This window comes from Fukomys damarensis, unplaced genomic scaffold, assembly GCF_012274545.1.
Source record: "Fukomys damarensis isolate Sample0158 unplaced genomic scaffold, DMR_v1.0_HiC HiC_scaffold_15, whole genome shotgun sequence".
In the NCBI taxonomy this organism is placed as follows: domain Eukaryota; kingdom Metazoa; phylum Chordata; class Mammalia; order Rodentia; family Bathyergidae; genus Fukomys; species Fukomys damarensis.
In genome coordinates, this window is record NW_022900927.1 from 24097418 (window position 1) to 24124047 (window position 26630).

Here is a 26630-nt window from a genome sequence, read left to right on the forward strand (position 1 = left end):
CAGGTTTAGGGCGGAAGGATTGTCTCAGGATAAGAAGGGGAACGAAAGATGGCGGCGGAAACTCCGCTGTCCAGTCTGTTGTGGCTGCTGTTCCTGGGATTCCTGTTACCTGCAAGTCTGACTGGCGGTGTCGGGAGCCTGAACTTGGAGGAACTGAGTGAAATGCGTTATGGGATCGAGATCCTGCCATTGCCTGTCATAGGAGGGCAGGTGAATAGATACAAGGGGCGAGGGTTCTAAGCAGAAAACGGAGAGGGAAAGGTAGAGGAGGAAGAGCAGCTGTGGAGTCTGGGGCGGGAGACTAAGAAAACTGGAAAAAGTAAGTAAGGCTTTTTTGTGATCTCTGGGGACTGCAGACAGACCTATTCCTTGAGAACCAGGCACTGGGAGGGGTGGGGCTTCCGGCTGTCGGCCTTCAGGTCCCCAGACATGTCGAAAATACCCAGACCCAGTCTCCCACCAACAACTTCTCCCCCACTGTCCCAATGCAGATAGAGGACTTATGGCTTATTCTGTCTTAGACTAGACTCTTCCCCAGGGTCTGAAGAGAGATCTCGTTCTCCTTGAACCCAGCCTGTCTTACCTTTCTGCCCCTGCCCTCCTCCCTTCTTTCCCAGAGCCAAGCTTCGGATGTAGTGATTGTCTCCTCTAAGTACAAACAGCGTTATGAATGTCGCCTGCCAGCTGGAGCGATTCACTTCCAGCGTGAAAGGGAAGAGGAGACACCCTCTTACCAAGGGCCTGGGATCCCTGAGTTGTTGGATCCAATGAGAAGCGCTCCCTGCCTACTGAAGGTGAAAGGAACTGGGATGGATGGAATAGGAGGGCTTGGGAACTAGCATTGTGAGAACTGGAATGAATGATGGTATATAGGGCAATCTAGGGACCCATAGGAGTTAAGAGGCCATTGGTGGACTATGATATATTATACAAACAAGAGAGAAGCAAAAACTCCTGTCTCTACTGATGATAATTTGCAGAATGTGGAGGGGGGTTAGGATAGAAGATCTCAGGTTGAAACAAGATTGAGGTACCCGAAGAGGTTAGTATGGGGTAGGAGCATTGGATCTTCCTTAGAGAAGTCTGCTTGGTAAAGTCACCACCTGCCCCATCACTCTCTGCCCCTCTTTATTTTCATTATGGAAGTCTTCAGTATCTGAAATCATCTTATTAACTAAATCAGTTTGTTTATATTTGGTCCAAATTCTAATACTAGCTTCTTGAAGTTAATGAGTTTACTTGTTTAAAACTGTATTCTCAGAGACTAGAACAGTGCAAGGAATGTTGTGCAAGTTCAATTAATGTCTGATTTGGGGGTCTTCTCTATTTCCTTTATCGGAGTGCTGCAAGGATATTATGATTTCTTATCTTTATGGAGGGCAAAAAAAAATTTTTTTTTTTTTTGAGACAGGGTCTTACTATGTAGTTCAGACTGCTCTGGAACTCAACTCTGTAGCCCAGGCTGGTGTCGAACTCGCTGCAATCCTCCTGCCTCAGCCTCCCGAGTGCTGGGATTAGAGGCATGTGCCACCATGCCCTGCTCTAGAGGGCAACATTTTTAAAAAAATATCTTTTAAAAGGGAAGACTGGAAAGACCACATATGGAAAACAGTCAGACTTTAGAGGTATATCTCCAGCCACAGAATGGAAAACCACTATCAGGTTTGCCTCACCACAAAATGGAAAACAGCTGTCCCTGCTCACTGAGTATCTGGAGGATGAGTGTAAAAGTAGGAGATGAGAAGTAAATGACAGATTGTGTGACTTGGAGCCAAAAGACTTTGGTTCCAGGAAGAGGCACGTGCACTCTGACCCTCTGATTGTTCGTGTTTTAATTGTCAGACCAAGGACTGGTGGACGTATCAATTCTGTTATGGACGCCACATCCAGCAGTATCACATGGAAGGTGACTACTCTTTATGTTTTCCCTCAGCATTCTGTCAGAGAAGGTGACCTGCCTCCCCATTTTCCTTCCCTCCTAGTTCTCCTAGAAGAGAATTATGTATTGCTTCACTGTGATTTCTCTTGCAGATTCAGAGATCAAAGGTGACATCCTCTATCTCGGCTACTACCAGTCAGCCTTCAACTGGGATGATGAAACAGCCAAGGTAGCAGTAGGGAGGGCTTGGGAGAGGGAGGGGTCTGGCTGCATATGGAGAGCTTCTCCTCAACACTCGACAGGAGAGGGTTGGGATTACCTACTGTGTGTCTTGGGGCTCAGTGGCCATCAGGACAGATTCCCTTGGGGCCTGGCTTCCCATAGTAACAAGGTCCCTATGGGGGTGCGGTGCCATTCTTCTACCTTGCTGTCTCACATGCCATCCCTTCTGCTTATGTCTTCTCCAGGCCTCCAAGCAGCATCGCCTGAAACGCTACCACAGCCAGACCTATGGTAATGGGTCCAAGTGTGATCTCAATGGGAGACCCCGGGAGGCTGAGGTTCGGGTGAGTCTTGAGAGAGGGAAGCTGTTACTCCCTGAATAACAGTCTGTGTTCTAAGTGGACAGGGCAGGGTTACATCGTATAGTTGACAGGATGTCTCCCAAACCCTGAACCTACCTAAGTTTAAGACTCTTTCCAGCTGGCAGCTAGACGTTGCCTGGATGTTCAGAGGCATTTCAAGTTCATATTTCCCAAATCCTTCCCCGTGTACCCCAACCACACTCAACTCTTTTCCACATTTCTTGCTATCATCTAAGCTGTAAACCTAAGTGTCAGTCTTTGACTCTTCCTTCTGCTTTACATTGTCCCTCATTGCTTTTTTTTTTTTTTTGGAACTGGGGATCAAAGTCAGGACCTCATGCTCACCAGGTAGGCACTGTGCTGCTCAGCTACATCCCCAGAATCCCTTCATTCTTCACTGAGGTCTTGCTCATAGGCATTGAGGCATTGAGCTCAATTTGAAATACAGAGATAGGCGACAGTGCAGCCCCTGCCCTTGTGGAATGCAGTCTAGAGGAGAAGACAGATGCTAACCAAAAACAGAAATTAGTCTGTGGTCTAAGGAACCAGTTTTCTTTTTCGGTACCGGGGATCGAACTTGGATCCTTGCACTTGCAAGGCAGGTGACAGAACCTCTGAGCTAAATCCCCAGTCCCCAGTTTTCTTAGAGTAAATAACAAAGCCCATTCATTCTGCTTAAAAGTAACTCTTTTTTAAAATTCTCCTTTTCCTATGCTTGGTTCCTTCATCTCTTACCTGCATCACTTGTTCTCAGCTGAGTGGAAAAGGCAGATAGGCAGATAGACAAGCAGCTCTATGTAGAAAAAGTTCATTAGGAGATTCTAATGTATACACAGATACCTGTAGAGAACTAGGTGATGCCTACCAGAGTCCACTTTCTGGTGAAGAGTTGCACATGCAGATGTATGCTAGTAAGTATTGAAACTCAGATCCTTGGGGTGGGCAGAGGCATTGAATTGCAATGTTTGCCATTATCTGGGGTATAAATACTCTCACCATGCCCAAATCAAGCTATCAGTGTGATATAAAACCATCTTGCAACTTTCCCCAAAATTTCCCAGTTGGTTCTTATGAGCTGCTGTCAGCTCTGGCCATCTCATATGCTCTTTTCTGCCCAGTCCTGGAAAGCCAGTGATTCTTCTTTGCACAAAGGATGAGATCTAAATGCTTCAGCACTGTCCAGGATAATAGCAAGGGAGATAGTAGGAGACAGGCAGATTCCAGGTATATTTTGAACGTGGTGCCATAAGATTTGTTGATAGATTAAAGGTAGAACAGAGTTAATGATGACTTTAAAGTTTCTAGCCTAAGAAACTGTAGTGATAGAATTGTTATTTACTGCACTATTTAGAAATAGGATTAGGGAAGGAAATTAGGTTGGTTTTGGACAAATGAAGGTTGAGGTGCCTGTTAGATGCCCCAGTGGTGATTTTCAGTTGGCAGTTAGCTCTGTTTCTGGAATTCAGGGACAAGATCTAGGCTGGAGATAAAAATACTCATTGTGTTTCTGCCATACTGGCCTTCTTTCTGTCCTTTGAACAGAGGGATTTTATTCTTCTCTGCCTAGGACAGTCTTCTACATATCTTTGAATAGCTGGCTCCATCCCCTCATTCGGGTTTTATTCAAGTGATACCTCTACAGGGAGAGTTAATATATGCACACACGCACACACACACACTCTCTCTCACTGCCATCCTGGTAAACATCTACAGTTTTATACTCTTCAGAGCATGTATCATTACCTGATATTTAATATCTGCCTACTACTGAACTTATTAAAGTAAGCTCCAGGAAGGCAGAGACAATGTCTTCATTGTTTTCTGCTCTATCCTTTGTACTTGGAACAGCGCCTGGCACCAAATAGGTACCAGATTATTCACTGAATAAATGGAGTGAATGATAAGCCAATTTAAATGTCACCTTTCTCTACTTAACCCGGAAGGTTAGCTGTATTCTCTCAGGACTTCATGTATAGACACACACATCTCTGTCCCCACAGGTGCCCATACATATGTGTGTGGTCTGTTATAGCATTTACTTCCTCGCCTTCCAATTATTTCTTTGTGTGTTTGTAACTCCAGTAAGCTAAGAACTGAGGCCAAACACCACATTTTTGCATATCTGTGGAACACATGCCCTGTGCACTGGGGATAAAAGGCTGATGGAGAGACCTAGTCCTGCCCTTAGGAGACAGATGTTTAAATGGCACAAGAAGCAGGACACACACTGAGAGGTGAGGTGCACATCCCAGGGGAAAACCCAATAAAGGAGCTGAGTCTAGGGTACCGGGAAGGCCTGGTGGGAAAGTGACTCTTGAACTGATAATTGAAGGGGCTGGATCAGGGAGAAGAGGGCATGCCAGGTGAAGAAGCAGCAAGAGCAGAAGACTTGGAGCAAGAGGCGGTGACTAATTCCAGGAACTGAGGTGCATAATCTTGGGAGAGGTCACAGGTCATGAAGGCCTCTCTGTTGCTGTGTGTCGAGGAGTCTGGAACAATGGACAGCTAATGAATTTTTTTGTTTTATTTTGTAGTGCTAGGGAATTGAACCCAGAGCCTTCATACCGAACTACATTCACAGCCCTTTTTGAGACAGAGTCTCACTAAGTTGCCCAGGTGAGACTCTGATTTGCAAACCTCTTGCTTCAGCCTCCCAAGCCAATATAGTATTGTAAGCAGAGTGGCAACATACTCAGTTTTTGTTTTGAAGGCTTGCTCTGGCTGGCATCTAGCAAACAACTGAGAGATCAATTAAGTATTGCAGTAATCCAGGTGAGGAAAAAAGGTGATCTGGTGTTGAAGAAGTATGAGTTTCTGGAGAGAGATATAGGAACAAAATCAGTAGTGTAAGAGAGAGGAGTCAATGATAATTCCTGGGTAGATGGTAATTCCTCTTACTGAGATGAGGTGTAGTGGGAAGAATAATCGAGTTGGCAAAGAAAAATGGTGAGTTTGCTTTTGCATATGATACTTTTAATAGCAGTCAGGCATCCAAGTAGAGATTTCTGAGGAGGTAGTGATCTGTAGGTCTGGAGCTCAAGAGAGATCTGAATTAATCGCAGAGTCTGGAGTTATTGTCTCAGTTGTGCTGGAAGCTGTGGTTATGGAGGAAATCCCTCAGAGAAACAGTATGTAGTGAGGAAGGTTTGAAGATGCCATCAGAGCATGTGCAAAGGGGGCCTTTGCCTAGAAGGGGCTACTGAGGACACTACAGTGATAAGGGACTCAGGAAGGATGTATCTCAAAAGGAAAGGGGGCCATGATATTTTGTTTTTGTTTTGTTTTTTTGAGACAGGGTCTCACTCTAGTTGAGACTGACCTGGACCTCACTATGTAGCTCAGGCTAGTCTCTAACTCACAGCGGTCCTCCTGCCTCAGCCTCCCGAGTGCTGGGATTACAGGTATGCACCACCATGCTCGGCCTAGGGGGGCCATGATATTAACTGCATCTGAACCTTCAAGAAAGAGGAGTATTGAAAACAGCTTGTGTATTATCATAGGGGTTATTTTATTTATTTATTTATTTATTTATTTAGGTACTGGGGATTGAACTCGGGTCCTTGCACTTATGAGGCAGGCGGCAACATAGGGGTTATTTTAATAAAAGCAAAGCAATGCACATGGAAATTTAAAAGTTCAGATAGGGAAGGAGTCATACAAAAAGTATAAATCCTTTACTTGCAGTCACCCCGACCAACTCATTGGTTCGCCTTAATGACAGAGATCCTTGGTGATCTTTGCAACAGCAACATCAGTGGTGTGAACATAAGTGGGGAAATGGGAATATCTTAAGAAATCCGGATGGAAAGGGGAGGGAAAGGTCAGCACTGCTTAGAGGTGCTAGGGGCTGCAAGGACTAGTACACAAATATTTAAGTTCCATAGGGTGGACACAGCAGAGAAGATAAGTTAAGGTACAGGAGAAAGAGTGAGAAGAGAATGTGGTCAGGGTTGAGACACAGAACATGAAAAGAACTCTTAACCCGAGGAGGGCTCTGGAAAGAAATGCTGGTGCACTTGCTAGTGACTCTGGAGGTGCTGGTGGCAAAGGTTGAAGGTGTTCTGATATGGTTGCTTTTTGTTATTAGTCTGTCTCTCCTTCTTTCTTTTTGGTGGCAGGTCCTGGGGATTTGTTTTTTGTTTTTTGTTTTTGAGACAGGGTCTCACTATGTAGTTGAGACTGAACTGGAACTCACTGTGTAGCCCAGGATGGTCTCGAACTCACAACAATCTTCCTGCCTCAGCCTCCCGAGTGCTGGGATTACAGGCGTGCACCACCATGCCCGGCCTGGTACTAGGGATTTGAACCCAGGGCTTTGCACATGCTAGGCAAATGCTCTACAAATGAGCCACAACCTCAACCCTGTGTGTGTGTGTGTGTGTGTGTGTGTGTGTGTGTGTGTGTAAATAAAATGCTAACTATGCAGTTAAAGCCCATCCTCTCATTTCTTCCCTCCCTTTCCTTTCCAGAAACAACCACAACTCCTATCATGCTTGTTTGGTGCTTTTATTACTGATACATATTTCATAGACAGTTTATATTGTTTTGTGTTTTAAAATGAAACGTGGGTGGGAGTATAGTTGAGTGGTAGAGCACTTGCCTAGCCTGTGCGATTCCTGGGTTTAGTCTATAGCACTTCAGTGAATAAATGACTGAATGAATAAACATAATTATACAGCAGTAGTATCACCTTCCTTTTTTATTAATCATTCCGTAGCAATGACATGGAGCTCTAGCTCTGTGATTATAATGGCTATATTGTGTTTCACTGAATACTTACACACCTATTAAGAAACATTTCAGTGGGGTTGGGGATTTAGCTCAATGGCCATGCACCCTGCCTCACAAGTGCAAGGTCCTGAGTTCGATCCCAAGTACCACCAAAAAAAAAAGAAAGAAACAGTTAAGTGCCAGGTATGGTGGTGCACACCTATAATCCCAGCACTCAAGAGGCTGAGGCAGGAGATTGCAGTGGGTTCAAGGCCAGCCTGGGTTACACAATGAGTTTGAGGCCAGCCTGAACTACGTGGCAAGACCTTGTCTCAAAAAACCAAAAAGAAAAGAAAAGAAAAAAAAAAACATTTAAGCACCGACTGTATTCTCTGTACTTTGGGAGACTAAAGCCGAAGAATCATAAGTTCCAGTTCAGCCTGGGTAATTTAGGGACTTAGTGAGATCTGGTCTCAAAATAAATAACAGTATGGCTGGGGAGGGCTGGGGATTTAGCTCAGTGGTTCTGCTGCCTGTCTTGCAAATGCAAAGACCTGAGTTCAATACCCGGTACCAAAAAAAAAAAAAAAATAGGGCTGGGGATTTGGCTCAGCAGCACCATGCCTGCCTTGTAAAATGTAAGGTCCTGAGTTCAATCCCTGGTACCAAAATAAATAAAAAATAACAACAAAAAGGGATATGGGATGTAGATCAGTGTAAAGGCCCTAGGTTCAATCCTCAGTACAGGAGAAGTTTTTAACTCTCATGTTCTTATATACAGTGCTACAATGTAGGTCTCACTGTAAAAATTCAAGAGTTTTTTCAGGGAGTATAATCATTGGGTTACAGGAATGTACATGCAGTTGGTAAGTTTGGTCTGTTTCTCATTTTTCAATGTCTTTTTCAGGCTTATAAGTATTCATTTATTTTTATTTTTTATTACAGAAAAATACATAACACAAATGTTACCATCCTAACAGTCTCTAACTGTATAATTTAGTGTGACTAAATGTAATTACAGCCGGGCCTGGTGACGCATGCCTGTAATCCCAGCACTGGGGAGGCTGAGGCAGGAGGATCTCTGTGAGTTTAAGACCAGTCTGGGCTACATAGTGAGTTCCAGGTCAATCTCAACTATGTAGGGAGACCCTATCTCAAACACACACACACACATACACACACACACACACACACACACACACACACACACACACAATTACATTGTTGAATAATCTTACCACTATTCATCATTCAAATACAAATGATGTATTACTCATTAAATGATAATTCCCCATTTTCCCCTCCCCCAGCCTTGTTCAACTTTTTGTCTGTTCTAGGTAACTCATAAAAGTGAAATTATAAAATATTTGTCCTTCTGGGTCTAACGTACAAGTGTATTGTTTTCAAGGTTCAGCCATAGTGTGGCATTGAAATAGTTTTATTTTTTATGGCTTAATTATATTCCAGTCTATATAAATCCCATTTTGTTTACCTATGAATGTATTCTTGGCTTGTTTCTACCTTTGGCCTATTGTGAATAATGCTGCAGTGAACATTGATACATAAATGTCTATTTGTATCTATTTTCATTTCTGTTGGGTCTATACCTAAAAGTGGAATATGCACTTATTTGATATAATATAATTGATTCATTTTCAGATGTTGAAAGATCCTTATATCCTTGGAGTAAATCAATCATAAATCATGATGTTTTTAATATATGGCTTGGTTTGCTACTATTTAGGTGAGGAATTTTGCATCCATATTCAACCAGCTATAATTTTTTGGGGAATGGGTACTGGGGATTGAACTTGGGACCTTGCTGTTGCAAGGCAGATGGCAGAACCACTGAGCTAAATCCCTGGCCCACTTGCATCTATAATTTTAAGGGATTTAGTCTGTAGTTTCAGAGTTCTGTTTTTCATAGTTTTTGGACTACAGTGAAAATGTATTGTAATATATGTTGTATTGTTGGGACCTAGATATACCTGTTTGACTAGTCTACACTTTCCTCCCTGAAGTATAGTGCCACCTCACACATTTATAGCATTTTCTTCTTGACTTCCATTTTGTTCCAATAGTCTATCTTCGATCAATCCCATATTGTTTAAATTACTCTAGCTTTCTAGTAAATCTGGGAATCTGAATGTATTTCTCTTTGTTCTTCAAAACCATCTAGACTGCTGTAAAAAGTCCTCTTGGGATTTTGATTGGAACTAGATTGGATTTTAGATTAACTTGGAATTAAGATGTTTTATAGAATTGAATCTTCACACAATAGGAACATAATTTATTCCCATTCACTTAGTGTCTTCTACTTTAGTAAGATTTTAATTTTCTCTTTAACACTGCTGTACATCTCATGTGAGATTGCTCCTAGATATCTTACAGCTTTTGTGTCTTGTGTTTATACGCAAATGATTCAAATATGTGAGTACCTTATAGTTTTTGATGTTATTGTAAATGTGGTCTTTTAAAAATTACATTGTCTGGTTGATTGTTGCTTGTGTATGATCACATTGATTTTATGTGTTGATCTTGTATGCAGAACTCTGCTGAACTCTTTCATGTTCACTAGTTGCAGATTCTTGTGAATTTTCTCTGTATGTAATCATATTATCTGCAAATAGGGACAGTTTTGGTTTCTTCCTTTTTAACCTTTGTGCCTTTCATCTTTCCTGGACCTCTTGTATAATACAAGTGGTGGTAGGCAACTTTGAGTTGTTCCTGCCTCCTTAATGCTACTGAAGTTTCACTGTTAGTGTGATGTTCTTCTGTAGGCTTTTTGGGGGGCCGAGAATAACCAGCGATTGAATCTAGCGTCTTCACACTGCGCCACATCCCCAGACTTTATTTTTTTACTTTGAGATAAAGTCTTGCTAAGTTGCCCAGTCTGGGCTCACACTTGGCAATCCTCTTGCCTCACTTTTCAGGAGTGGGACTGCAAATGTTTGATACCATGCCTGGCTCTTGTAAACTCTTGTAGATAGCTCTTTTGTCAGAATAAAATTGTATTTTATTTCTACTTTACTGAATATTTTCCTCATAAATTGTTGAGAAATTTTGCCACATGCTTCTTTTGTACCTAATGAGATGGTTATATCATCTTTGAATTTTTAAATATAATGAATTTTAAAATAAATAAATAAATATAATGAATTTATTACTTTTCTAAGGTTTTTAAATCCTTGCATTTTTGGGATAATGCATGTTCATGATATTTTTCGCATTGTTTTCCAAATACGTAAAAATTGTAGGGCCAAGGATTTAGCTCAGTGGTGCTGGTGCCTCCTTGCAAACACAAGGTCCTGAGATCAATCCTTGGTACCAAAAAAAAAAAAAAAAAAAAAAAAAAACCATACAAATTTTACATATTTATGGGATGTTGGAGTGTATATGGTGTTGGAGTATAAGTATACATTGTATATTGTGTGATCCGGGTAAACACTTGTCAAACACTTCTTTTTTCTTCTTTTCTTTTCTTTTTTTTTGGTGATATGGGGGAATCTAACTCAGGACCTTGAGCTTGCAAGACAGGCACGGTGCCACTAAGCTAAATCCCTGGCCTGACACTTATCATTTCTTTGTAGTGAAAACCTTCAAAATTCTTTTCTAGCATATATATTTATATGGTGGTACACATTTGTAATCCTAGCGTTTGAGTGGCTAAGGCAGGAGAAATATAAAGTCGATCCCAGCCTGGGCAGTTTAGTGAGAGTGTGTTGGTTATTTTTGTTTTGTTTTTTTGTTCGTTTGTTTGTTTTCTGGGTAGAAGAGCGTGCTTCAAAATTTAAAAAAAAAAGTGCTGGGGATTTAGCCAAGTATGAAGGCCCAGGGTTCAGTCCCCATTACTGCAAAAGCAAATAAAAGAAAAAAAAAAGCAAGCTAGGCCCGGTGACACATACCTGTAATTCCAGCTGGTCAGGAGACTGAGGCAGGAGGGTCTCGAGTTTGAGCCAGCCTAGGCAATTTAGCAAGACCCTGTCTCAAAATAAATAAAAAAGGGTGAGGATGTAGCTCAGTGGCAGAGCTCGTGCCTAATGTGTGTGCATTTCTAGGTTCAATTCCTAGTGCTAAAAGTGTGTGTGTATATAAATGTTTATACATGTCCTTATACGTGTATAGATGTGTGTATGTACACAGTACTTTATGAGCTCTATTCCCTGTACTGTGTAGCAGAGCATTAGAACTTGTCTCCTATTTAATTAGCCTCCACCCTTTGTTCTCCGTATTTTTTCCATCCTCTGGTCATTACTGTTCTGCTTTCAGTTTTTGTGAGATCAACTCTTATGGATTCCACATTTGAGTGAGAGCATGATGTTCTTGTCTTTCTGGGCCTGGCTTATTTCACTTAACACAGTTATCTCTACTAGCTAGGCATGGTACCAGACACCTATAATCCTAGCTCTCTGGGAGGCTGAGACAGGAGGATCACAAGTTTAAGCCTAGCATAGGCAATTTAGCACATTAGCAAGATCCTGTCAAAAAAAGGCTGGGGCTGTTCCACCAAAGGAAAAAGAAAATTATCTCGAGTTCCATCCATGTTTTTGCAACTGACAGGACTTCATTCTTTCAGGGGCTAAATAGTATTCTGTTGAGTCTGTGTGCCACAGTTTTTTACCCAGTCATTTTTTATTTTGAGACAGTCAGTCTTTCTAAGTTGCCCAGGCTGGGCTGGAATTATAGGCATGTACCACTGTACCCAGCTGAGGTAGTCTATCCTTTTAAACTCTGGTTAAACTCTGTAAAGCTGTCCCAACCCTACAGTATACCACAAAACTATTGTGTGGTATGGATGATTTTACTACTTATATAACATAGTTAATGATTATAAGACTTTAGGTTTGCTACATCATGACTCTTCAGTAAATTATAATATCTTAAACCATTATTCAGTTGTTTAAGGTTTCAAATGTATTAGTATAAAATTACATGTTCTTATATATTATATATATATTACATATATATGCACACTTTTTCATTCCTAACGTTGACTTTGCCTTTTCTCTTTTTTGTTGATTTGTGTTGCCAGGTACTTGCCTGCTCTACTAGTCCAAGAACCACATTTCAGTGTTGTTTATCCTCTCTGTGGTCTCTTTATTGTTTCATTAACACTGCTATCACTTATTATTTCTTTCCTTCTTTCTCTGTTTATTTTTTCCTCTTTCTACCTTCTTAGGTTACCCCCGGTGGGGGTACCAGGGATCTAACTCTGGTCCTTGTACTTGTGAAGCAGGTGCCGGAACCACTGAGCTAAATCCCCAGCATTCTGATTTTTTTTTTTTTTTTTTTTTTTTTTTTTGGTACCGGGGATTGAACTCAGGTCCTTGTGCTTTTGCGAGGCAGGTGGCAGAACCACTGAGCTAAATCCCCAGCTTCTTTGAGCTCTTTCTAAATAAATATACAGAAGCAAACTTGCTTGCTCTTTCTTTCTGTGATTCTGGGGGTTTACCCCAGGACCTTTGCACTGAGCTACATCTCTAGCCTTTTTTTAAAATTTTGAACTAGGGTCTTACTAAGTTGTCCAGGCTGGGCTCAAACTTGTAATCTTCTGACTCAGTCTCCCAAAGGGTTGGGTTTATGCTACCACATTGGGCTTATTTTTAAATATTTTAATTAATACAGAAGTTCTGTAGTGAATAATCTTGTATCTGTAGAGTATATGTAGATTAGTTTCTGGAAGTAGATGTGAGCTAAATCCCTGGCAATTTGTATAATTTTGATATGTATCACCAAATTACCCTGCTTAGGTGTATTATTCCCCTTCCAGCAGTGTGTGAGACTGCCAAGTTTTGTACAGCCATGCCAAACCTGGTATATTTTTAAACTTTTGGATTAAAAGATCATAGTCATCTGTTAGGCTCAGATAAAGAATTATTTCCTAGTGGGTTTAATTTGCATTTCTCTTGCGAAAAGATGTGTAGTATTACTCATGTAAGTGCCATTTGTCTCTTCTTTTGTCTTTTCTTTCAGTCATCTGTATTCTTTGCTAATTTTCCTAATAGTTTAATGATCTTTCTCACAATTTGTAAGAACTCTTTAATATTAGATTCATCATCTTTTTGACTGTATTATTCTGGTAACTTCTTTGTTTTGTTTTGTGCTAGGGACTGAACCCAGGGCATCTCACATGCTAAGCACCCGCTCTACTACTGAGTTACACCCCAGCTCCTACTCCTGTGTTTACTTCACTCTGAGTACTATTGTGGTTCCATCCTTCAAATTTTGATATGTAGTATTTCATTTTTACTATGATTTCTACCTTGCTTCATAGCTTGTTAGAATCAGTCTTGCGAGGCAGGCGGCGGAACCACTGAGCTAAATCCCCGGCCCTGTCTTGTTATATTTCTAAACAAATGTTTTACTTTTTTTGTTTTTATATGATTACTATTGATTATTAACGTTGTGACACTGTATAAATGATTCTTTGATGATTGTTGACTCTATGGTATATTTTTAAAATGGTATATTTGTGCTCGAAAGCGTGTTTTCTCTATTCAGTTCAATACTACTCAGGTTCAGGTGCTATGGCCTACACCTTATAGGACTGTAATCGCATTGTTCAAATTTTCTACTGATTTTATCTTGAGTTGGCGAAACATTATTGAAAAGGGTATATTAAAATTCCCACAATGATGGTGGGTTTGCCAATTTTATTTTTCCTTTGTGGGTTCTGAGGCTATTTTAATTTAAATTGAATGATTTCTGGGTTTTCTAGTATTGATGAATTTTTCATTCTTGAGATGGACCTTAAGGACTTTTGTACATATGCTCAGGAGAGATGCTGACCTGTAATTTTCCTTCTTTTTTCCTTCTAATGTTTGTTAACAAGGGCATACTAGGATCAAAAGTAAATTTTAAAATGTTCTACCTTTTTATATATTCTGAAGACTATGTAAGTTGAAACTTTTTAGTCTTTTTTTTTTTTTTGGCACTGGGGATCAAACTCAGGTCCTTGTGCTTGCAAGGGAGGCACCGGAACCACTGAGCTAAATCCCCAGCCCACTTTTTAGTCTTTGAATGTTTGTTCGAATTCACCTGTATAGTCATGTTGGCCTAGGTTTTCCTTGTGGAAAGATTTTGAACTACTGATTCTTTTTTTTTTTTTTTTGGTAGTTTTAGGAATATTCCAAGTTTTCTGTTTTTCCTTGGGCCACTTTTTCTTTTTTTTTTTTTTTGGTAGTTTTAGGAATATTCCAAGTTTTCTGTTTTTCCTTGGGCCACTTTTTCTTTTTTTTTTTCGGTATCAGAGATCGAACTCTGGTCCTTGTGCTTGCAAGGCAGGTGGCAGAACCACTGAGCTAAATCCCCAGCCCTTGGGCCACTTTTAATAAGTTATGTTTTAATTTTTGTTTGTTTTGTTTTTTGAGACAGGGTCTCACTATGTAGTTGAGACTGACCTGGAACTCGCTATGTAGCCCAGGCTGGTCTCAAACTCACAGCGATCCTCCTGTCTCAGCCTCCCAAGTGCTGGGATTACAGGCGTGCGCCACCACACCTGGCTAATAAATTGTGTTTTTGGAATTCATCCATTTCATTGATTTTTTTCAGATTTGTTGGCTTAGAGTTTTCCCTGATATCCCTATTATATTTTTATTTTTTTAAATATTTACTCATTTTTATTTATTTTTAATTTTTTTTGGTACAGGGATCGAACCCATTACCTTGCACTTGCGAGGCAGGCGGCAGCACAACTGAGCTAAATCCCCAGCCCCTCTTTTCTTTTTAATCCCTGCAGCGTCTGTAATTAAATTCTTCTGACTTGTTGTTTTTTTCTCCATCATCTGTCATTTGTCGTTCTCACCAGAGATTAGTTATAGTTTCTTCAAAGAACCAACCGTTGGCTCCGTTGATCTTCTCTGTTGTATTCATTTTTCTATTTGATGAATTTCCACTCTGATCCTTATTTTGGGACAGGATCTCCCTATGTAGCCCAGGCTGGCCTTGCACTTGTCGTGACCCTCCCACCTCAGCCTTGGAGCTCTGGGATTACAGTGCCATCATGCCTGGCTTCTTTCTACTTTCTTATGCTTATTTTTGTTCATCTCTGTTTAACTTCTTGAAATAAATTCCTACCTAGCTTTTGCTTTTTTCTAGTGTATCTGTTTTAAATTTTTCCCCAAGTACTACTTATATATCTCTGACCAGTTGTTTATGGCTATTTCTAATTCCTTATCTAATTATTAAATAGGTTTTCTTTTCATGTTTTTTTTTTTTTTTTTTTGGTACTAGGGATTGAACTTGAGTTCTTGCGCTTGCAAGGCAGGCCACCGAACCGCTGAGCTAAATCCCCGGCCCCTGGTTTTATTTTCTTATGATACCAAACCTAAAGCCGGGCATGGTGGCACACGCTTGTAATCCTAGCACTGGGGAGGCTGAGGCAGGAGGATCACTGTGAGTTCGAGACCAGCCTGGGATAGTAGTGATGTTCCAGGTCAGTCTCAACTACAGAGTGAGACCCTGTCTCAAAAAACAAAAAACAAACAAACAAAACCCAGAAAGTATAAAAAGATGCATAGTGAAAAATCTTCCTCCCAGACTTAATCTCCACCTGTTTATGTTCTGTCCTGCCCTTGTCCTACAGTCAGTCCATGTCCTTAGTTTTTTGTATTTCCTTTCAACCTTTTTGTGTTTCTAAACAACTGTGAATAGTAATAGCTTTTTCCTTTTATTTATATATAAGATGCAGTGTATTGCACACATTGCTCATTCCTTGTTATTTCCTTTAGCAATAACTCAGCATTCTTTCAGTGGCAGTAGGTCTAATGCTTCTTTGCTTTTACAGATACATAATATTCCTTTGCATGTATGTTTCATCTTCTTGTATCCACTAGTAAACTGGTTGAAATAGCCCTCCTTCCATCTTTTCTTATTACAAAAGATAAGTGCAGGGCCGGGGATTTAGCTCAGTGGTTCTGCTGCCTGCCTCGCAAGAGCAAGGACCTGAGTTTAATCCCCAGTACCAAAAAAAACCCACTTTTTTTTTAGAAAACTAAATAAAGAGCTGGACTCTAGCTCAATGAGAAGGCTTTGGGTTCAATTCTTAGTACTGACAAAAATTTAAAATTTTATTTACATATAGGCAAGTGTAAATATATCTTAAGTATAAGTTCTGAGTGTAGGTTATATATAATTTAAAGCTTGTCTTTTAAAAAAATGTATTATATAAAATCAAGCCCAAGGGGTGGGATCAACTTAGTAGTAGAATCCTTGCCTAGCATCAATTACATGGCTTTGATACCCAGCACTAAAGAAAAAAAAAAAAGGTGGGAGATACCTAGTCTGGCACTGCAGCACATATCTGTAGTCCCAGCTACTTAACAGGCTAAGGCAAGAGGATCATTTGAGTCTAAGAGTTCAAGGACAAACTGAGCAGCATAAGGCACTTTCTCAAAATGTAAAAAGGCGGGCATGATATCACATGTCTGTAATCCCAGCACACGGGAAGCTGAGGCAAGAGAATCACAAGTTCAGGGTCACCCTGAACTAACTATGTAACGAGATCCTGTCTCAAAAAACAGAATTTACAAAAAAGCTTTTTAAAGAAAGTTCCCCAGAAGGCTGGGGATGTGGCTCAGTGACAGAGTGTTTGCCTAGAGTATGTAAGATTCTGGGATCAATCCCCAATACTGTAGCATAAAAAGAGAGTTAGAAACGTATATACAATCAGAAATAATTGTATGGCCAGCCCCAGTATTATCACATAACTTCAGCAAATATGGCCAGGCCATTCCATCTATCCCTTTGTGTGCTTCCCACCAGATTATTTAGGAGTAAATCACAGACATCAGATTATTTCACCCATAAATATGTCTATATTTATCCCTAAGAGCTCTTTTAAAATATAACTGCATGCCACACTAAAAAAATAACAATTGTAAAGGAGGAGAATTTATTTTGGCTCATAATTTAAAAAATCTGAAAAAAAAAAATGACTAGGCGTGGTGGCACAAACCTGTAATCCCAGCACTTTGGGGGACTGAAGCAAGAGCATCAGAAGTTCAAGCCCAGTCTTGGGAATTTGGTGATTTAGCAAGACCCTCTCTCAAAATTAAAAGCAAAAAAGGTCTAGGGATGTAGCTTAGTGAAAAGGCTCTGTGTTTGATTCCCTGCTATCACACACACACAACTAAAAGATTCTCTTCTTTGACCCAATCCAAATAAGGTCTATGTGATACATTTAGTTGTCATGGCTCTTAAATCTCTAATTATGGATAGGCACTTCAACTTTTCTTATTCCCTTGTAATTTATTTGTTGAAAATAATGGTTTTTTTTTTAACCCTGTAGTTTTATGTAGTCTGATTTTGCCATCTGCCTTGCAAGCTCAAGGTCCCAAGTTCAATCTCTAGTACCAAAAAACTAGTGATTTTGCTGATGGCATCCCCAGGATGCCTTTTAATTTATTTCGTAATCTTTCTTTCCTGTGTTTTTTTGTTTTGTTTGTTTGTGGTACCAGGGATCAAACTCAGGACCTTTAGCTTACAAGGCAGACGGCAAAATCAGACAATGTAAAACTACAGGGTAAAAAAAAATTTTTTTTTTCAACAAATAAGTTACAAGGGAATAAGAAAAGATGAAATGGCTATCCATAATTAGAGATTTCAGAGGCGGCAGAACCATTGAGCTGAATCCCTAGCCCTTCCTATGGTTTTTAGTAAGTTGATAGTTAGGTTAGTTAGGTCTAGGTAGAAAGATGGCTGATCAGATTCCAGTATTTTTTATCTTCTTCTGTGTGTGTGTGTGTGTGTGTGTGTGTGTGTGTGTGTTTATGTGGCTGTGTGTATGTGTGTGTGTGCATGCGTGTGTGTGGTGCTAGAGCTGGAACCCAGGGCTAGAATAAACTTAGGTCAGTGCTTACTAAGCTGTATCCTCAGCTCCATTTCCACTCTTAACTCTGAGTTTTTCAGAAGTTTCTTGGTTATCTGTTATTTATTTCTGGCTTAATTACATTGCAGTTAGAGAAACTGTGCCATTTAATTTGAGCTCTTTTAAATTTGTTGTATGATAAAAAGTGGAAGAAAAGAATTGAAATGTGTTATGTACATGTACCCATTCCCCATGATGAATGTAATCATTATGTAATGTAAATATATACTAATAGGGCTGGGGATGTAGCTCAGTGGTGCTACGCCTGCCTGGTAAGCATACGGGCCTGAGTTCAATCCCCAGTACCACCCCCCAAAATGTGTATATGTATATATCGATATATATAGATACTAATAAAAGATCTTAAATCTGAAAAATACACTTACAAAATATATTTACAAATATACAAATATATTTTTAAAATAAATTTATTGTATGGTCCTATATATATCAGTTTCTATAAATATTTCTTTGTGCTTAAAAAGAATATGTAGGGGCTGGGGATTTAGCTGAGGTGTTCCACTTCCTGCCTCACAAGCAACAAGGACCCAAGTTCAATCCCTGGTACAAAAAAAAAAAAAAAAAAAGGGTAATAAAATATTGGCTCCTGTATAGTCTGTATGTATTTTAGGTCATGTTTGTTAATTATCCTGCTCAAATCTTTTTATTCTTATTGATTTTTCTCCTGCTATCACTGCGGATTTGTGTGTTATTCCTTAATAATCTTCCAGTTTATTCTTACAATGTCAGTTGTTGTGCTTTGTATCTTTGGGCTATTTATTCATTTATTCAACAGATATTTATTAAGTGCTTCTCTGCCAGGCACTGTTCTGGTTGCTAGGGATATTTCAGTGACCAAAACACACAAATCCCTGCTGTAAGTTAAGAGGAAACAGACAATAGCAAGATAAAGAATGCCATATAGTTTTAAAAATCAACTGCCCTGAGGCAGGAAGATTGCTGTGAGTTTGAGGCCAGCCTAGACTACATTGCAAGACCCTTTCTCAAAAAGCCAAACAATAAAATTAAATCAATATTTTAAAATTTTAAATATATATATTTTTTGGTATCAGGGATTGAACTCAGGACCTTGTGCTTGCCAGGCAGGCATAGTGCCATTAAAAATAATTTTAAAATAAAATAAAATCAATTCCCTCACAAATTGAACCTTTTAGCAGAGAAGTACTGTTCTCTAGTAGTTTTTTAAGGTCTTACTTAATATCAAATTTCTGTGTCCTTACATGGTTGTTTCCCTCAGTCTCCCACCCAAACACCTTGCCCTATTCTTATGTTTTAAATGTGGTCTTTAAACAGCATGGTTTAGTTATTGTTTTAATTTTAACCAGTTTGACAATGTTCTTACAGTGAAGTGCTACTCTAACTTTTAACATTTGTGAATTTGAGTTTTTGTGTGAACATCTGTTTTCATTTCTCTTGATACAGTATATACTAAAGAGTAGAACTGATCAATCATATAGTAATTCTTTGTTTAATCTTTTGAGGAAGTGTTGAATTTTTGTTTCAAACCAGCAGCACATTTTACAATCCCACCAGTGGTTCATGAGAGTTTCAAAGCCATGAAAACTTATGTTTTTATCTAATTCTTACATTGAGATTTCATTCGTTGAAGTTAATTTTTATATACAGTATTAAGTAGAGATCTACCTGCATTATTTTTCTCTTTTTTTTTGGAGACAGGGTTTCCACTATGTAGTCCAGGCTGATCCTGAACTCACTAGCCCAGCTTGGTCTCACACTTGTGGGATCTTCCTGCCTCAGCCTCCAGAGTGCCGAGATTACACCACCTTTATTCTTTTACATGCAGATATCCATTTAACCCAGCATCATTTGCACAGATAGAAGATTGTTTCTAGCCAGGCAAGGTGGCACATGCCTGTAATCCCAGCACTTGGGAGGCTGATGCAGGAAGATCACCATGAGTTCAAGGTCAGCCTGGACTACATAATGAGTTCAAGGCCAACCTGAACTACATAGCGAGACCCTGTCTCAACAAAAGCAAATAAAAAAAAACAAAAACACCAAAATAAATTTGTTGGGGCCAGGGATCTAGCTCCATGCCTGCCTTGCAACTACAAGGTCCTGAGTTTGATCCCCAGTACCACTAAAAATAAATAAATTTATTTGTTGTATGTTCTTAGGAAAATTTCCAATGACTTTAGATGTTTTGTTTTTTAAATTTTCACAAGTTATAGAGTTTCACTAGAAGTGGATCAGTTGTCCCACTTGTGCTGCTCCAGAAGTGGGACCTCTCTCTCTCTCTCTCTCTTTTCTTTTTTGTTGCAGTGCTGAGGATCAAAGCCAGGGTACTGCACATGCTAGGCAAGAACCACTGAGCTGCATGCTCAGTCCTTTCTTTTAGAAGTCATTTGGAAATTATAATGATGCATTATCAAAAGCCAACATTAATCATTATGTCTACTCACCGTCTGAATGACATAAGGACTTTATTTTTATTTTTATTTTTATTTTTATTTTGTTTTATTTTTTGGTACCAGGGATCGAACTCGGGCCCTTGTGCTTGTGAGGCAGGTGCCCGAACCACTGAGCTAAATCCCCGGCCCAACATAAGGACTTTAGAACTATTTGAAGTTTTTTTTTATCAAATGGATATATTTTTAGATAGATATGTATACATTTAAAAGTAAGTATACACAGGTTCAAGACATTTGGTGTATGTGCTTGGCTGAGGAGCCAATGGGGCGAAGCTACCATCTGTGGGATTATGACTGAATGCCTCTAAGTCAGAATGCCTCCCAGGCGGAACTATAGGGCAGCACCCAAGGAGCCTCGGTTGGCCTGGGATAACCGGTCCCCCATTCCCGCCGGTGGGGGCCTGGGAAACGGGGCACGGCCAGAAAGGGGGCCTCCCTCTTGCCCATCATGGAACGCACATTCATGGGGAACCTGGCGCTAAACCATTCCTAGACGACCTGCTTCTAGGTCGAGGTTTCCTACGTAGCAGAGTAGTTCCCTGGCTGGGATCTATTAAATCCCAGCTCTCGGGAGGCTGAGGCAGGAGGATCGCTGTGAGTTTGAGACCATCCTCGGCTACATAGTGAGTTCCTTTTTTGGTACCAGGACTTGAACTCGGCCCTTGCACTTGAAAGGCAGGGTGAGTTCCTGGTCAGTCTCAACTACATAGTGAGACCCTGTCTCCAAAAAAACAAAAAAGTCAGCCCTCAACACAAGGGTTTCTAAATTACAACAAAAGACAGTAAAAAGGGCTGGCGATGTAGCTCAGTGGTGCAGCCGCCTGCCTTGCAGGTGCAATGACCAGAGTTCGATCCCCAGTACAAAAAAAAAGACAGTAAAAGAACAAAACAATTTAAAAAGAGAAACAATAGATAGATTTTAAAAAGTAAGTCTATTGCCATATATACATATACCTATACGTACATATGTGTGTGTGTGTGTATGTGGTAATTACAGTTTATCTTCCTCTCCTGTCTTGGCAGTTCCTCTGTGACGAGGGTGCAGGGATTTCTGGGGACTACATTGACCGCGTGGATGAGCCCTTGTCCTGCTCCTATGTGCTGACCATTCGGACTCCTCGGCTCTGCTCCCATCCGCTCCTCCGGCCTTCACCCAGTGCTGCACCACAAGCCATTCTCTGTCACCCCTCCCTGCAGCCTGAGGAGTACAAGGCCTACCTTCAGCAGCAAGAGGGTGAGTGAGGGGAAGAGTGGGGATGGTGGGCAGGCAGAAGGTAGGACTGTGCCCCTGTTCCACTGTCATGCTCTTTTTCAGTAGACTCAAAGCAATATGAAAATAAAATCACAGAGAAGCTACAAGATCTGGACTCCCAAATGTGGAGTGAGACCAAGTCTGGGGTGTCGCCCCCAAAGGGAGAAGGTAGGACCTGTTTTCACCCATTCCATGGAACTGGCCTCTACTCATCCCAGTCCTCTAATCTTACTGTCTTGTACTGGCTGGTGGGGCTAGGCCAGGTGGTTACAGTGGACCCTAACCCCTTTCTTTTTCCTTTCATTTTCCCTCCTGTTCTTTGTATCTCAGATGCAAGCCTAGCCAAGGACGACAGTAAAGAATCCGATTTCTGGAAGATGCTTCAGGAGCCGGAGGACCAGGCCCCAGGAGGGGAGGAAGTACAGGCAGAGGTGAGAGCCAGCTTCCTGGCCACCTCTCTGATGAGGTTAGGGGCTTTAGGATTGGGCGGTTCCTTTGAGTGGAGGTCACTGTGAGGTGAACTGTATCTGTCTAGAGCTACAAGGATATCCCCAGAACAGTTGCCTGAAGACCATGGTGGGAATGCAAGCTTTGTGCTTGAGTCTGCTCTTTCTCCTCATCAGGAACAGTACCTAAACCTCGAGAATGCAGCAGATCCGGCTCCAGGCCCTCCAGATGGTGAGTCAGTCCATCATGTCTCCTTCACTGACAAAATGTATTTTAGGGCTGGCAGCTGTGGGTATGGCCGGTAGAACTAAACAATGGAGGGAGGTTAAGCGGTCAGGCTGCCAGGAACTTCTGTCTCTGCTTGTTGTGCTAGGGATTGAACCCAAGGCCTCATTCATGGTTCTGTACTGTTAAGCTATAGCCCCAGGGAATTTATTTTTACCTGAATTAGTAGTCTTTGTAGACAGCAACATTATTTGAGGGAGGTAGCAGAGCACCCAGGCTCCATCACTTACTGACTTTGTACTCCAGAACAATTTCACATACTCATAAAGCCAAGCATGGTGACACACAACTATAATCCCAGCACTTGGGAGGCTGAGGCAGGAGGATAGCCGAGAGAGTTCAAGGCCAGCCTGAACTATACAGTGAGAGCCTGTCTCAAAAAAAAAGTAATAATCCCCACCATAGGGGGTTGTGAGAGTAAATGAAAATGCATCTATAATTTATAACAGAGTGCCTGTAACTTAGCAGACAATGAATGCTTAGTATTTATGGGAGGAGTAGAACAGGATCCAGGGAAGATAAGACCTTAGCCCCAGAATCTCTTTTGAAGTCCTAAAAACTGGAGATTTTTGCCAGAAGGACCTCAGAAATGCACAGAAGAGTGGACCTCTCCGCTCTTGTTAGCACACACCTGCCGTGAGCCACCCTGGGATAGGGCTTTCTGTTGTGAGGTGTTTGCCCCACCTCACCTACCAGACAGGTAGCTCCTGGCGGCGGAGACCATGTCCCTCCTTGGTCTCTGTGTGGCCTCTTCTTAGGAATCAAAAGAGAATTTAAAACACAACAAGTCCATGCGTATTCTCTCATCTCAGATTTTCAGAACAATGTGCAGGTCAAAGTCATTCAGAGTCCTGCAGACTTGATTCGATTGATAGAGGAGCTGAAAGGTGGAACAAAAAAGGTACCGTCCCTGTTCAAAGGAGGGGTGGGACTGCCTCCTGGCCGGGAACATTGCCAGCACTGGTGGTGAACCACCCCTACTTGGAGCAAACAGAGCTGACTTGTCCTCCATTTTCTGGGTCCCTTGCTTCCGCACCCTGCCCCTGTTTGTACCCCACCATATGTGGCTATGAAACCCCAAAACTGCCTGTCTTCTTCTCCCCTACCCCTGCCAGGGGAAGCCAAACACAGGCCAGGAGCAGCCTGGAGATGAGGTTGCCGAAGCCCCTCACAGAGAGCCGGAGGTGAAGGAAAAGGGTGACGCAGAGCATCAGAGTGTGGTGGAAGAAGCGGACAGTGATGAGGATGAAGATGAAGACGCCGATGAAAGGCAGTTACTGGGAGAATTTGAGAAGGAGCTGGAAGGGATACTGCTCCCGTCAGACCGAGAGCGGCTCCGTTCCGAAGTGAAGGCTGGCATGGAGCAGGAGCTGGAGGACATCATCCAGGAGGTGAGCATGGCACTGGCTCCCTGCGTTCTGCTGCCTGCTCCTGCTGGGTAGGACCAGAACAAAGGGAGCGCCTAGTGCAGCTCAGGACACCAACTTGATGGGGTTTTTTTAACCTAATTTGAAGAGGGACTGTGGGGAAAGGGGATTAGAGACAGAGATGAAACCCCAGACATTGACTCTCCTATGAGGTGTGTACTGCTGCCCTCAACTGCCCAGACACTTGACTCCACCCCATCCTGGGCATTCCAGACAGAGAAGGAGCTGAACTCGGATGGGCTGAAGAAAGATTCAGAGCGTGAGCGGGCAATGCTGGTTCTGACATCCACTCTCAACAAACTCATCAAAAGACTGGAGGAAAAACAGAGTCCTGAACTGGTGAAGAAGTACAAGACAAAGAAGACTGTCCCCAGAAAAGGTCTCCCATCACCCCACTCGACAGGTGAGAGCAGTCAGACGAGAAGGAGCAGCCGGTCAGTTGTCTGTATCCCTCAGCTGATGCTGTTCCCAGCGGGCACTGTGTTCTCTCCATTCCCAGAGTGGGCATTCTCTTCCTGCCTCCTGGAAGGAACCCGTTCTCACTGTCGCTTTCTCTCCACCACCACCCTTCCTGTGTTGGTCACTCTTAGTTGTCCTTCTGGAAGGAAGCTTTTCAAGGGTGCCTGTTGTGATTTTTGGTTTTTCCGTGCCCAGTGCCTAGCACTCTGCCTGGCACATAGATATAGACAAAATGGTGATGAGCCTACATGCTGAAAACCACGTGTCTGTGACAGATGCAGCCATCAACAGCTAGGATTTTGCTGTGGGATAGGACCCAGCTGTGAGGGTAGCCAGCCACACTTGAGCCACCAGCCTGAACACACTTAAAGTTGCTCCTCCTCCTTGTATGCCTTTATGTCCATTCCGTAGGGTTCTATAGGTGTGAAGATCACACATTCCAAACGGAACATTGCAGCTTCAGATCTTCTATAAACACTGAAAGGGCTTAAAGTCACAGCGTCCAGAGGACCAAACCAGTTTTCCAATCTACTCCTTAAAACTTCTTTGTTGGTGCAGGTGATTTAGTTACTGCTTTCAGAAAACAGTCGTTTCCTTGTAAGTGATGAGAATTACTGGGTGGGATGCAGTAAAAGGCTTCCATTAGGGGCAGAGGCACTTTTTTATTTTGAGCCCCGGTTCACATATGTGGTGAGATGAATAGCCACCCAAACAAACTGATAGCTTAGGGAGAGGTGACCCCTGGAGTCACGGCTCTGCTTTGTCTCCCTGTGTGTCTCCCCCTCTAAGAGGAGGATCCTGAGCACAGAATCCGGGTCCGGGTCACCAAGCTCCATCACGGAGGCCCCAATCACGATCTGACTGTCCTCGAGATGAAACGGGAAAACCCACAGCTGAAACAAATCGAGGGGCTGGTGAAAGAACTGCTGGAGAGGGAGGGACTCACGGCCGAAGGTGGGCCCTGGAGGGCGGCTGGTTAAGAACTGTTGGAAGGGCTTGCCACTGACGTGAGGGGCTGGGTCAGAGTGGACTGGAAACTTTAGCTGAGGGGCAGGGGACCCGCTTGAGGCTCCCAGAATTCCCTTCCTCACTACCTATACTGCTTCTTTCTAGGGAAAATTGAGATCAAAATTGTCCGCCCTGGGGCTGAGGGGACTGAGGAGGATGGACGTTGGCTGACTGATGAAGACACGAAAAGCCTCAAGGAGATTTTCTTCAATATCTTGGTGAGGCACCCTACCAAGATCTGGGACTTCCAGCCCTCCCTGCCCGAGCCTGCTGCATGTCCCAGACTTCCAGGGACTCGTCCCAGCCTTGCTACATGCTGAGCTTCATTTTCCTTCCAAGGCGAGGCTAGTGTTCTGGCAGCTCGTGGGCTGCCACTCTGGAAGAACCCCATAGGAGGCTGGCTCTGCCATCCTTGCCTTCCCTGACTGCCAGTCTCAGCATCTCCCTGGATCCTGAAGCGCCCAGCACTTCCCTTGGTCCCCATCAGAATTTTGGTTCACCCCTACCCTCCCACCAGGTGCAGGGAGCTGAAGAGGCCCACAAAGAGCGCCAGCGGCAGAAGGAGCTAGAGAGCAATTACCGCCGGGTGTGGGGCTCACGAGACGGTGAGGGCACTGGAGACCTGGATGAATTTGACTTTTGACATACCACTGCAGCGTGTTCCTGACTGACCCTGCCTCCTCCTCACCTCACCTCTGGGTCCCTGAAGGCAAAACACCAGAGAACAACAGAACAGTGGGCCTCTGTGGCCCAAACTCTGGGGAGTAGAGGGCTCTGGGGTAAGCAGTGCTGCAGCTGGCAAGAGCCACCCACAGACCTCCCCACGCCTGTGGCTTTTGCTCTCCTGGGCTCTCCCTGTGTGCTCTTCATTTCCTCCTCAGCTTTTCTTGTTAGTGTCCCCCAACTTGTTGACTCTTTCTTCTTACCTAGATTCAGTGAGATCCTGTGTGTGGTCAGGGGAGGGAGAGTGGGGTGGTTAAATAGACCCTAAGAAAGCAGGCTGCCCCCCGTGCTGTGGCTGTTTAGAGTTACTTTACCCACTTCCCTGGGATGGCCTTGGGATTTCCTTCTCCCTTTCCCAGTTCCCACTGTCCCTACAATCTGTGCTTCTGGGCTGAGGAGCCTTCACTTCCATTGCTGAGGAAATGGAGACCACTGCACATCACTTCCGACACAATCTCAGCTGAAAGGGTTGGGTACAGAAGCATCCACCACATTCTCCAACAATCAGGTTTCTAAATAAAGAACTGGACCACCAA

General features: G+C 42.4%; 1 protein-coding gene across 4 annotated transcripts; it reads left to right on the plus strand.

Annotated features, from left to right (window-relative positions):
* Positions 1–26630, plus strand: Os9 (OS9 endoplasmic reticulum lectin). Of its 4 annotated transcripts, none has more exons than XM_010644566.3 (15): positions 1–210; positions 618–794; positions 1843–1906; positions 2032–2108; positions 2347–2445; positions 21517–21727; positions 21809–21913; positions 22076–22176; positions 22369–22423; positions 23290–23378; positions 23593–23868; positions 24118–24307; positions 25153–25317; positions 25477–25589; positions 25889–26630. In XM_010644566.3, the coding sequence occupies exons 1-15, from the start codon at positions 49–51 to the stop codon at positions 26012–26014; spliced, it is 2010 nt and encodes a 669-aa protein (XP_010642868.1). In that variant the 5' UTR covers positions 1–48; the 3' UTR covers positions 26015–26630. The 4 variants fall into 4 exon arrangements, with proteins under 4 accessions (XP_010642868.1, XP_010642869.1, XP_010642870.1 ...); XM_010644567.3 differs by having other exon boundaries at positions 21812–21913; XM_010644568.3 differs by lacking the exon at positions 25153–25317 and having other exon boundaries at positions 2–210.

What these genes read in the sequence shown, in the direction of transcription:
- Os9 (XM_010644566.3), top strand. Translation starts at nt 49, where the DNA reads ATGGCGGCGGAAACTCCGCTGTCCAGTCTGTTGTGGCTGCTGTTCCTG. An exon ending in GCGCTCCCTGCCTACTGAAG is followed by an intron (nt 795 to 1,842) that starts GTGAAAGGAACT and finishes TTTAATTGTCAG; the next exon opens with ACCAAGGACTGGTGGACGTA. An exon ending in GGAGGGACTCACGGCCGAAG is followed by an intron (nt 25,318 to 25,476) that starts GTGGGCCCTGGA and finishes GCTTCTTTCTAG; the next exon opens with GGAAAATTGAGATCAAAATT.